This window comes from Aedes aegypti, chromosome 3 (assembly GCF_002204515.2).
Source record: "Aedes aegypti strain LVP_AGWG chromosome 3, AaegL5.0 Primary Assembly, whole genome shotgun sequence".
NCBI lineage: Eukaryota > Metazoa > Arthropoda > Insecta > Diptera > Culicidae > Aedes > Aedes aegypti.
Window position 1 is genome coordinate 380,909,951 of NC_035109.1, and position 14,040 is coordinate 380,923,990.

Consider the following 14,040-nt stretch of genomic DNA (forward strand, 5'->3'; position numbering starts at 1 on the left):
CAGCTCCAACTGAATACCATACAAAAAAAAAAAAAAAAAAAAAAAAAAATCCTGGGGGATGCGAAATGAAAATCAACAAGCAGCCGGGCTGCTGTCAAACAAAATTTTTCGTAAAAAATGATCCGAGTATGCCCAGGAATGTTCGGTCATGATTTCGTCACACTAAAAAATGTTATGCAATTTATATAACACAAAGACGGCCAACTGTTAAAGAAAAGTTGTGCTTGGTTCAGATTATGCAGAAGTCTTTTACAACTTTTCTCAAATATGTTTCTTTTTAGCACTATGCCAGAAAAATTCTGATTAAGTCTGTTTATGGGAAAATCGTCAGCATTAAATTGTTGATACTTTGTGTGAAGTATTTTAAGAGTGCACTTTGGATGTGGTTTCATGCGAGACAAGCAAACAAACAACCACAGACAAACAGACGTCACACTCTCATCATTGTCCATCGACCACCTTTTTAACGGTCGATTCAAAAATATGGTAGGTGGCCAATCCGCCACCCGCAGCGCTCGCATCGTTTTTGTTCGCGTTTGACGTTTGCACACTACCGCCATCTGTTGGCCCGTCGGCCAAGTACAATAATTTTAGCATTGGGCGCACATGTCCTCGTGACTATGATTTTGATTGAGATGTGTTTTAAGTGTTACGTCTGTTTGTCTGTGAAACAACGGTTAGCACTCGCGGAAAACATTGTGTTCAATTTGAACAATTTAAATATTATAGTCCGCACCCCCTAGCTCAAACCTAGGCTCATAATACGTACATATATAAGGACTTATCCTTATATTTTATGACTTTTGAAATTTTTTTGTCTTTTTGAAGAATGTTTTATTTTTTTTATATCTTACAAATGCTTGGGGTTCATTAGACGTGCAATACAAAAATCGTACCTTTTATATTTTACTACAATCAACCTATCACAGAAGCTTGGTGGTACTACAATAATTTCAAATCTGTTTTTCCGTTAGTTACACGAAAAATAAAATATGTTCCAGAAAAAAATAAAAAAAATATAATATTTTCAAAAGTAGGCCGTAAAAACTTGAATTTTTATTATTGCCAAAAATCAGTAACCATGAGAGGCTTAAAAAAAAAAACAAAAACCAAAATTCATGAATTCGCGAATAAAAATAAATCATTGCCCAAAACACATAATGATGGAGACGAACCAGCCACAGGCTGAAAGTCTAGGTAATAAATATAATAATAATAATAATAATAATACAGTTATCGCTCCATAACTCGATATTGAAGGGACCATCGAGTTAGGGAGGTATCGAGTTACAGAACAAAAAACCAGAGCAACTGCGATCCAAGGGACCATCGAGGTAGTCATGAAAACCAACTTTTTACTATGGTTCTCTAACTCGATATCGAGTTACGGAATATCGAGTAAGGGAGAGTTAACTTTAATTGCTCAAAACGTGTTTCTAACGATTTCAGATAACGAAAAATGATGTTCAGATCGAAAATAATAATTTGGGTTTTAGAGGGTTAATATAAAGAGTAATGGTGGCCGTTGTTTCAACAGAGAAAAAATAGAACAAGCGAACCGAAGGAAACAGCTTGAAAATCCAATTTGTTTTAAGCTTGATAACCCAAATATAAGTAAAAACAACATTCAAACTGATTAGAAACAACTAAAAAATTAGTTTGAAAGAATTATTTTTATTGTTGTTAAATCATGAAAACTTTGGATTAAAAGTACTCAATTAGTTTGTTTCAACAAAAATCTTTATTTTCAAACAACTAAGGCTGATACAAATATTAATTTTCTTTTATGTCCGAAACCACTTGAAAGGTACGAGGGGGGGGGGGGATAAAAATAAATAAGGAACAAAAAATTAAAAATAAAAAAAAAGTTTTTTTTCGAATTCTTATTTTTAACGATAGTTGTTAAGCTTTTTCCAATCGTCATCTGGATCATTATTTTACCTGGTTTTTACTCTAAAAATTAAAAAAACCTAACTGATGTCAAAAAAATGATGAATCTTTTTTTTTTCTCCTCTTCAAAATTTTTGACATAAAAGAAAATTAATATTTGTATCAGCCTAATTTCGATTTAAAAACAACAAATTTCTAAGTTTAAAATTCAACAAAAACATTGGTTGAATCCAACTAGGTCGACTTTTCTCCTAGTGCAAAAATGGCAATTTAGTCAAAGAAGCTCTCAGTTCATAACTGTGAAAGTGCTCATGAGACAACTAAGCTGAGAAGCAGAATCTGTCACAGTGTGGACGTAATGCCATGAAGAAGAATATTATAATTATATTTTGAATTGATGGAATCTCAAATGTGCTTTTCTATTGAAACAATAGCAGAAATTCCAATGCTTTTTTGTATTTTTGTTATTAAATTCACTAACAATAATTTAAACTTGTAATTCTATTTCAGTTTGGGTGATCGTGTAGCTGCTTATGCTATGTATTCACTCTACACAAAAACAGAGAATTGGTCAATTTCAAATGTTTAATTTCAAGCACTGTCCATAACTGCATAATTGTAACATTTGAATTTCTACCGCCTTCGAGACAATACCGTACACTTTGTCATCAAATCGTATGTACTTTCGATTGATTGAATAAGAATAGTAAGTTTGTTCTAGAAAACATGGCAAAATGCCAATTTGTTTGTCACATTATGTAATGTAATCGCATAACAGTCATACTGGAAATGTACACGGGCTTTATAATATATTCACAATGCATTATTACCAAAAATCATTTTCTGGATGTTCACAATACACATGTACATGTCAGATGAGATGTGCAAGATGCCAGCATTGAATAACTCTATTTGAATTTCTGGTATTTTTGATAATTTAATATTCTAATTCTATTGAAGGGAAACGCACGTTCTAAGCGTTATTTCCGTAATGCGTACTTTGGTCGAATGTTACAAATACGCAATTATGGTGTTTATACGCCATAATCAAATCGATTGGAAGTGTTTTGATTTGCTTTTGATACATGATAAATGATGTAACAGTGAATCAGAAATTTCTCTAGTACAATCTTAATAGGCTAGGAAAAAGCACTTACATCACTGATATACGATTTTGGCCTACTTTATATGAAACTGCACATGTGTAAATTGGCGCTCAATATTCTTATGGATCGGCAATTAGTACTTTTCCCATCCTATTCGAAGATTTACTGTACTCTTTGCTGGAGCGCAAATACCGACACAGGCTTCAACAGTCCCATACACTTGTGACCCGGTAGGCCTATATCTATACACACATGTGTCCTCCAGTGGTGGCCCTCCTCTCCTCCCTATAGCATGTACCGACCGGCAATGATGCAGCACCACTTGTATAACTAAACTGCGCTCTCACTACGACTTTGCACGGCATTCGGTTCGGTCGCTTGAATTCACGCTTCGTTGCACTATCCGGTTTGTTTCGGATATCCTTGCCATTAGGTACTTATCTACTATACTATTTACTTGCATTGATTGTCCGCGAGAGCCCCCTTTTGGAAGGCACCAGTTCCCTCATTCGATCATGAGCAGTAGTGAACCGCAGATCAAGAAAACCAAGATGGGCTCGAGTCTGGAACAACTGAAGCAATTGACCACTATCGTGGCCGATACGGGCGATTTCGAAGGTAAGTACTGTTTTTTTTTTGTTGAATTGCTGTAAGTGACGTGTTCTTCAATATCCGAATTGGTGACCTGATGTAGCAAAGCTACGTCAAAGGCGATATGCTGTTTCAACTTCGTGAAGGTGACCGACCTGACATGGTCGTACAGCACAGTACTGTAATGGTGTTCAAATCTTGGATGTAACGCTTTTTGTCGCTGTGAAGTTAACTTTCCATCGCGAATAACCTGGAACCGGCTCCCCAAGGGAAACCAACACAGATAACAGGAAGCCTCTGTTTGAATTGTCATCGCGCCCGAAGAGAGAGGGCATCGATGCGAAGAAAGTGTGCGAAGAAGTTTGTGCGGCTTTGATAGGGTCTAGTGAGAGATTGTAGTTGGCTTCTATTTATCATACATTTTACATCGCATTGATGGTGTCAAGTTCAAGGCGCCATCCAATGCGCTGGTTGAATAACATCAGCATCGAACGTTATTCACGTGAACTCTCGTCTGGTGCTATAGTTGCTCTACTTTCGGTCGCTGTTTCTCGTTGAGGCAGTTTCACCGTTTCATAATTAATTGCTAAGTTTATTGCATTAAATATGATTGTATAGACGTATATTAGTTTGTCGATTGCTTTACCAGACGAACTTTATTGAGCGTCACCCACATCTTCGAGTTCACTGTACTAAATATACGAGAGCTTCGATATCGATGTAGCGAAACGCAGTTCACGTGCCGCAGGATTCAAAAGTGAAGGGAATTCGATCGAATGAGAAAGGCGAAACAAACTCCTATCGGTGTGAGGCCAACTCACATTCGAAGCTAGCATGAACATGTAACCGCGCTTTAGTCGAGTAGGTTGCTATCGCTCAATGGTTCCCAACCTTTTTTAAGCTACGATCCCTTTTAAGCTTTCTAAACATCTAGCGGATCCCTAAAAATGTAAGACCTTAAAAAAATGATGAAAATAATTTATTTCTCTGATTGTTTAGAATCGGAGAATTCAATACCGCTCAAAATAACGATCAATGCTTACAAATGGATCTCAAAAATGCTCACCAAAGATCAGGTATACGAAAACCTGTTTAGAAGGTACATGAAAAACCTGCTAAATATCACGGAGGACAACAGATAACATTGACAGGTACACTGAAACGTCACGTCTGCAATCTGTGTAAGAAATATGCTACAATCTTCTGTAGAAATTCGCATAGAATCAGCGAGGAGTCATAATAAATATTTGATAATAATATGAAATATTTCGCTAAGGGTTTAGGAACATCCCAAAAAGACTTTGCGCAAGTTCTACAAAAGTCTTGCTGGTTCGGAAAATTTCGAAAACATTGTCCATTTCGCCAGAAATGAGAACTGAAAATATGGCCAGCAGTTTTCTATGGTTACCTCCAGGACAGATTTATGTTAATCCTCAAATAAACAAAGTTTATGTGAATGCCTAATTGTTTTCAGGTGTCCTATTTATTTAAAGTATTTTTCCGGAGAAATAATTATTAAAATATCTATTGATCTTTATGCAACTGTTTAAATGGAAATTCTTCATTTGATTTATTAATAATGTTTTGCGTGAAGACGATAAGGGTTCGCAGGCCACCGATTGGGAAACCCTGATATAACTGAACGCTTGTAGTCGCTACATGACGGCAATCGGCTGTGACCAGCAACATGCGTTGAAGATTAGTGGGTCAAAGGCTTTGTGGTTGTATAGATTGATTGTTTCTATACTGTACAGCGTGAATAAGATGTAGTACAGTAATAAGCACGTATATAGGATGTATCGGAGTCTTTTACGAATTTGTATGGAACATAATCGTGGTTATTATAACGTTTTCTACTCTAATCGCCCAAATTTCCCACATTCAATCCCTGGATTGGGTGAAGAAGGGATCAAGCCTCTTGAAATTGGGTCAACTTTTTTACTAGAAGGGAGAATAGCATGGTGTTTATTAGCTGACTATACTATCCGACACTGATATTGCTTCTGACTCAGCCGACATACCCTTTCATGTCACTGTCTGCATGATTCTACATAACTTTATGGTATGTCACACTAATTATTTCATAAATTCATAACCCAATTGTTTAACAACATCTATATGTAATAATACACGTTACTTAGGATTTCGAATAAATTTTCTAAAAAGAGATCCTCATCAAAATGGGTTACCCACTTCGTCACACATTTGGGAACGATTTGAAACTCTAAACAAGATATCTCACGTTGCATCAAGAATGTGTTATCATTTCGTGCGTGACTGATTGTATTGAATGAACTAGATTAGTATAGAATTTGAATTTGTATTGATAATAGCCTTTATGTTTGACGATCAGTGGCGTACACTGATAGGCAAAATAAAGTGCCCACCTTACCAGTTTTCGAATTTCTCTCATTGATTTTGTTCAAATTAAAGTTAACACACTTAAATCTTTTTTGATATTTTATTTTTGATATTCTTTTAAAGTTGCACTTACGAAAATTTGTTAAAAAAAAGAGTTTTAATTAAAGAAAAAGAAAATCAATTTGTATTGAAAAAAAAATAGTGACAAAATAAAGTGCCCACTTCTTTCTTGACCCCAGAAAAGATGATTTAAGAAAAATAAAAAGCAATTTAATAGTTAATGTGTCCTCCTTTGGCCTTAACGACTTGCTGGAAGCGCTTCGGCATGCTTTTCACTAGGTTTTGTAGGTGTTGTGGTTCTAGTTCTTCTCAAGCGCGCCCCAAGGCTTCAAAATAATTATTTTTGTTGGTAACACCAGTTTTATCAACCCTGGCATCGAGAATCGCCCACATATTCTCGATGGGGTCCCAGACTTTGTGGAGGCCATTCCAGCGGTTTAATCCGACAAGATCGGAAGAAAGACTTGGTCTTCTTGGCAGTATGCTTCGGGTCGGTGTTCTAGAGAAATATGAATTTCTCTTCAAGGCCCGTCTGGATCAGCGAAACCTCCAGATTTTCCCGCAAGATGTTGATGTAGGAATCTGCCGTCATTTTTCCGTCGGCTTTCACGAGGCTTCCTACTCCACTCCATGAAAAACACCCCCAGACCATCACATTTCATCACATCACACCTCAATGCGTCACCGTTCCTTGGATGTAGCGCTCCTGAAGCTCGAGCTGTTTAACCGAAAGCGGCGGGCTCGTGTGTGGTGCAGAGCGCCACATCCAAGGAACGGTGACGCATGGTGGAGGAAATGTGATGGTCTGGGGGTGTTTTTCATGGAGTGGAGAAGGAAGCCTCGTGAAAATCGACGGAATAATGACGGCAGATTCCTACATCAACATCTTGCGGGAAAATCTGGAGGTTTCGCTGATCCAGACGGGCCTTGAAGAGTAATTCATATTTCTCTAGAACACCGACCCGAAGCATACTGCCAAGAAGACCAAGTCTTTCTTTCAGTCTTGTCGGATTAAACCGCTGGAATGGCCTCCACAAAGCCCAGACCTCAACCCCATCGAGAATATGTGGGCGATTCTCGATGTCAGGGTTGACAAAACTGGTGTTACCAACAAAAATAATTATTTTGAAGCCTTGGAGCGCGCCTGGGAAGAACTAGAACCACAACACCTACAAAACCTGGTGAAAAGCATGCCGAAGCGCTTCCAGCAAGTCGTTAAGGCCAAAGGAGGACACATTGACTATTAAATTGCTTTTTATTTTTCTTAAATTATCTTTTCTGGGGTCAAGAAGGAAGTGGCCACTTTATTTTGTCACTATTTTTTTTTTCAATACAAATTGATTTTCTTTTTCTTTAAGTAAAACTCTTTTTTAACAAATTTTCGTAAGTGCAACTTTAAAAGAATATCAAAAATAAAATATCAAAAAAGATTTAAGTGTGTTAACTTTAACTTGAACCAAATCAATGAGAGAAATTCGAAAACTGGTAAGGTGGGCACTTTATTTTGCCTATCAGTGTAGCTTGAATTTTCTTCTCAATGTCAGGAAAAAACAGCGTATTCTGCCTTCAGCCGCAACAATCACTGGGTCGTAGCTTGGAACAAAACCCGTTAGCTATTATCTCGAGTAATTCATTGGGGAATTCATGACAGAATCCTAGCAAAAGTACCAAGAGTAATTATTGATAAATATTTTAATGCGCCTATCTCCGAACTGTAGCAGGGTGTCTCCTCATTTACAGAAATTGAATTAACTGATATTTCCAGGTTTTTACAGGCTTTAAAAAATAATTCCAGTTTCCAGAAAATCTCCAAAATACATAAAAGATTGATGATTTTGTTATTGTAGATTAAGGCCAAGTAGCCCGTCATTCGTTTTGGCAACAATGATGACTTTTCAGCTTGCATTTCAAAGTGATAAAACTTAATCTTGGTAGTTTATATTGACTTGAAAAAGTATCACTGTACGCGCTAACATGCATAAAGTATGCTGATACTTTTTCAGCTGTGTCAGTGCAAAACCAACTGATTTTCTTTGATTCGAAATCGTGACATGAATTAGCATCAATCATCAACGACGCGTACAAATTTCAATGACGGCCTACTTCGCCTTAATAAAAATTTATTGTCAAAGATTCAGCTACGAAACATTTGAACAAAAAATAAATAAATAAATAAATAAATAACGATGAATTTCAAAGTATTTTTACTTCAATAAAAAATAAAAGTGCCTTTAATCATCAAAGTCATATATTGAAAAAACCACTCTTTTCGAACTAAAGAAACAATCGCCTTTCCATTAAAATGGGATTCAGATTTATGCATATCAGCGACGTACCTAGAACATTTGGTCGTTTTGAATAGTTTCATAAATGATATCTTGGGAAAATCAGGACTGGTAGTGACAGACCGTCTTGGAAACAGCAACTTTAGAGACCTCTGACCTAAAAAAAGAAAGCTAACAGAAACCACGATCTGAGAGTTTAATTTTTCATTCGAACAAACATTTCTTCACGAACATTCCTAAGATTTTTTTTAAGCCCTGGTAAAATTACGACAAGTATAATAGCTTATTTTGCTGAAGATTCCTTTTAAATATCACTCCGAAGATCTCTCCTGAAGTTTGATTTGTGATTATCCATGAACTTTCTAAGTCATTCTTCAAAGAATTTCGTTTTAGATACCTTCATGAATTCAATCTGGATATTTTTTCTTCTAAGGATCAAGAATCCCTCCAATGATTGTTTCATTTTTCAAGAAAGTTTCAAGTTATCCAGAAATGTATCCATTGATTCTTCCATTGATTTCCCTATGATTTTGTGTAACATTTTCGTTTAAAGCATTTTCAAGAAATCGAAATTTTTCCGGGAAGACTACAATTTTTTTATAAAAATTTCCCAAAGAAGTCTTCAAAGAATTTATCCAATCATTCGTCTAGGGAAATGTCAAGGAAATTTTTCAGATTTTATGGAGAAAATTTTGAAACAATCCGCGATGAATTTTCAAAAAAAAAATTAAGCTCTGCTGAAACTTGTGTGAGCTCTATGTATGCCTTAATGAATTCCTGAAATGATCTCTGCAAAAAAACTCCTGGATACATAATGAAAATCTTTCTAGGATTTTTTTTAATAAATTGTTAACATAACTATAAAACATTCGGATTTCTAAACAATGCCCTACAAGACTTTTTATTTTTTTTCCTTTTTGAAATTATTTTAACTTTGGAATAAACCTTTATGGAAGAACTCTTAAAGGATCAGCCACCTAGAAGTAACAGTTGGAAAAATCGCTATAAGAGCCAGTGAAAAACATTTGGAGGAAATCCTGGGATAATCGCAACGATATCTTCAATGTAATCTCTTTGGACATTACTGGAGATAGCAGCGTTGGAGTGCGTTATGATTTTCTGAAGAAAAAAAAGAAATTACTGGTAGCATTCCTGAAAGAGAATCTGAATGTATTCCAGAAGGAATCTCTGGAGAAATTGCTAGGATTCTTGAAGCATTCTTCGGTATCTGAGAAAATTACCATTGAGAACTTTTTAACAGATCTAAAAGCGAATTACATTTTTTTGCACAATGGCTGGTCTTAAGTTTGTTTTGGGCAAACATACTTTTCATCAGAAGTCAAAAACGAATCTATCAACATGATAGGGAGCCGGATCCTATTCTTGGCACTTTTGATTCACTTCGGCAGTGGGGTTTTTTGTAAGCTACTGTTCTCATATTTGGCCACAACATGCGTCGTATTGAAGTGCTTCTTATTGCAAAGTTTCAGACAATTCGGCCGAGAAAAACCCCCCATGCCAAAGTGAATCATGGAAGTGCCCAAGTAGTTCTGCACCCTAATTGTTACCAACGCTTTACAACGTGGTTAGTATATGTGCTAATTCTTGAAAATATCCCTATTCTTCAGCCATTTTTGGATCGAAAGACGGGAAATTTGTAGAAGTTCAAAACCAGTTGTGTATATTCATTGCTCAACGTTGGGAACACAATGATCTGCTTTATTATTCTTTCAAAATACAGTAAAACCTCCATAAGTCGATGATCCCTTCAATATCGATTTAATTTAGATTCATGGAACAGAAATCATGTTCCATGACGCGATATCGACTCAAGGAACCATACTAAAAACAAAATTCCATGGTTACTATGATGGTCCATCGAAACAGCTTTCCAAAGGAATCCTGTTCTATGACTCGATATTTCCATGAGTCGATGGTCCCTTCAGATATCGACTCATTGAGGTTTCACTGTAGTATGGTTCCATGAGTCGATATCGAGTCATGGAGCATCGACTCATCGAGGTTTAACTGTATCATCACTCTTTAAACAAATCCTCCTAAATATTCTCGTCGCTCAGTTATTGTAATATTAAACATTGTTGAATTTATTATTCTTTCAAAATGTCATCGTTCTTTTTATATAACTGCTGATCTTTATCCAATGGCAACTTCCAAAAGTGAGAGTTCAGGACCTTTATTACCTATAACGTTTTACAGCGTGACCGTGGATAAGAATTTAGAATGCGGGTGCAGACTTGATACAGTTGACCAATTTGGCCACCTTGAAGTGACCAAAAAAGGCCAATTTCGACTACCATGGCTTTAAGGAAACGATTTTGACGTGTAAATAGCATACGTTTTCTTACTCACGGTCAATTATTATTGGTTTTGTAATTTCCAGCTAAATTACATTTCTTGTGCAAGCATGTGGCTTTGATAACAGAGTCAATGATTTCGTTTCAAAATGAGTTGATAATTAATGAAATCGAAGACAATCAAACAAGGGAATTGTGTTTATCCTGTGTATCGCGTGAGGTGAGACTAGTCGACAAAAGTTGACTTGCTTCCATTTGAGATCAGCTCGTCGCGAATCATGCGACTCGAAGAAGAAGCCTGAATGATATAAATGATATCAAGTAACGTCAACAACATAAGTGGTTAATCGATTATATGGGAGAGTATGGGTGATCAATCTATTGTATTTTATACCGACGGGTCAAAGATGGGCGACAATACCGGACCTGGAGTTTTCGGTCGTGGTATCAGCAAGGTAATCGCTATGAGGCGCAGTCCCACTGTGTTCCAAGCTGAAATACAAGCCATCATTGACTGTATAAATGTTTGTCTCAAAAGAAACTATAGGTTTGCAAAGATCTGTATTTTTTCGTACAGTTGAACGCTCTAAAGGCATTCACATGTTCACATCGAAGTTAGTGTGGGAATGCATTCTTTTTCTGAAGCAATTGGCTAGTAGGAACAAAGTTACATTGCACTGAGTGCCCGGCCATTGTGGACAATCTAGCAAGACAAGGTGCAGTTTCGAGCTTTGTTGGCCCTGAACCGTTCTGTGATGTGCATTCTCAAGCCTGATTCGCTGCTGACAAGTAATTTATCGGCCTATCTTGATACATGGGAAATTCCTGCAAGGAATCGATCAAGAAAGTGCTTTTTTCTGATTGCAGTACGCAGTTGAGAAGAAATGTCAAATCAAACGGGAGTCGCTGTAGAAAATTTCTGCAAGGAATCGACGAAAAATTTCCTCAGCGATTACTTTTCAGCAGCAAATCAGGCTTCAGGATGAAACTGAAAAATTGGGAAATGTCCATGGTAGAATCCAATTGGAACGCCACGGATACATCCAAGCAAACGAAAAGATTCATAAAACCCAGACTAGAAAAAGCCCGGGCTATACTGAATCTTAATAAAGGAAATATTAGTGTAATAACCGGCCTGAAAACCAGTCACTGTCAAAGTAGACTGGATCATCTTAAAAAGATAGGAAAAATCCAATTCTCTGAATGTCGTTTTTGTCAAGCTGAAAACGAAACTGCTGAGCATTTACTCTGCAACTGCGTAGCATTTCTTAATCAAAGAATGTTAACACTTGGAAAAGGGTTATTAGAGCCCTTGGAAATATGGCAAGGTAGTCCTAATAGGGTAATAGACTTTATAAAACGAGTTGTGCCGCGTTTGGGACAGTGAGACACATCAACCAATGTTTATCACATCTCAATCGTAAAAAGATATTTGATGAGCACCAAATAAAATATGGGTCATACCACAATATTCCTAAATAATGGAAGCAGTGGTTAAAAGGCTCTACAGATGAGGAAAAAAATGGGTGATCAACTGAAATCTCAAAATATCGTTCGTCACAAACTGAAGGCTTAGAGATTGTTCAAGAAACACCAGTACACCAAGTTGCAGCCAAATATCATATGTTTCTCAAAGCATTTGAGTTCTTTTCGACCAAATGTACTTTCGACTAAACGTCATTCGATCAAATATCATAGATTCTATTTTACCATATATTACTAATTCAAAAAAAAACATCCCTTGCTGTGGCTGAAATTCCCTGAGTGCTATGGCCAATGCTTTAGGATCTTAAAGAACCACGGGTCTTATAAGCGTTTTTACAAGGTTTCGATGAATATGTTTCAAACGCAGTTTTTTCTGGAGTCCATAAGGCAGCGTCCATTTATTACGTAACGCTAAAATTGGACATTGTTGACCCCCTCCCCTCCCACATCTAATGTTATACTACTTCCTATGCGCACTGTCGCGGCCGCTTACGACCTGTATTTTGTTTCAGCCGCATTTACTTGCAATCCGACTTTTGTTGCTCAACGCTTAAGGCGGATGTACATATCTGCCGTCGTTTCATATAAGCTAAAAGTAATTCCAATATCATACGCGAAGCAAGCAAATAGACTGGATCATGTGAACATTGATCAGTTCTCCGAATGAGAAGACCATAAATGATCTTACCGGCTTTCAATTTTACAGGTTTACTATAGACACCCTGATTAATCTGTATCTATATCATTTTCAATTTCCAGCAATGAAGGTCTACAAGCCCACGGATGCAACGACGAATCCATCGTTGATCCTGTCTGCTGCAGGCATGCCACAGTATCAGCACCTGATCGACAAAGCCGTCAAGTACGGCCTGGCTCATGGAAGGTAAGTTTCGACGAAATTTCCTATCCAAGATTACCAAATCAAACTGTTTTTATTCCCTTCCAGCACTAAAGACGAACAGGTGGCGGAAGCGGCTGATATGTTGTTTGTCCTGTTTGGATGCGAAATCCTTAAGCTGGTCCCGGGACGCGTCTCGACCGAAGTCGACGCCCGGATATCGTTCAACAAGGACGCCTCGGTGGCCAAGGCCCTGAAGCTGATCCAACTGTACGAGGAACAAGGCATCAAGCGGGATCGTGTCCTCATCAAGTTGGCCTCCACCTGGGAGGGCATCCAGGCGGCCCGTGTCCTTGAACAGGAGCACGGAATCCACTGCAATCTCACGCTGCTGTTCTCGTTCGCGCAGGCTGTTGCCTGTGCTGAGGCCGGAGTCACGCTCATTTCCCCATTCGTGGGACGCATCTTGGACTGGTATGTGGCCAATACTGACAAGAAATCATTCGAACCGAAACAGGATCCAGGCGTTGTTTCGGTTACGAAGATTTACAATTACTACAAAAAATTCGGATACAAAACCGTGGTCATGGGAGCGTCCTTCCGTAATACGGGAGAGATTCGCGCCTTGGCCGGTTGTGACCTCTTAACCATCAGTCCAAAACTGCTCGGAGATTTGGAGAAGAGCGAGGAGCCTATCAAGCGCTATTTGGATCCTGAAGCGGCTAAGAACTGCGACCTGGAGAAGATCACAATGGACGAGGCCACGTTCCGCTGGATGCTCAATGAGGATCAAATGTCGACCGACAAACTTTCGGACGGAATCCGAAAGTTCGCTGCCGATGGACGCAAGCTGGACTCCATGCTGCGCGAATTGCTTCAATAGGCTGCTTGAGGTCGGAGGGGAGGTCGAATAAGATTGATTGAGCATTTATCAAATTCTTAATGTTGGCAAACATAAATTCCTGTTCATTTTTTTGTATTGAATAAAATTGATGTACCTTCTTTTTTAAAGCACGATCCAATGATGTGTCATCCGAACTAAACCCACGATTTCGTTACATTTGGGCTTATCCTACGAATGGCGTGAGATGAGAATTGTCGGTCTAGTA

At 37.8% G+C, this 14,040-nt stretch overlaps 1 protein-coding gene across 1 annotated transcript; it reads left to right on the forward strand.

The window, feature by feature from the left end:
* The first annotated feature begins 3,304 nt into the window (after positions 1 to 3,304).
* Positions 3,305 to 13,942, forward strand: LOC5571930 (transaldolase). Its single transcript, XM_001659977.2, has 3 exons — positions 3,305 to 3,614; positions 12,853 to 12,976; positions 13,040 to 13,942. Exons 1-3 carry the CDS (start codon positions 3,512 to 3,514, stop codon positions 13,812 to 13,814), a joined length of 1,002 nt encoding a protein of 333 aa, XP_001660027.1. The 5' UTR covers positions 3,305 to 3,511; the 3' UTR covers positions 13,815 to 13,942.
* Positions 13,943 to 14,040: the final 98 nt, after the last annotated feature.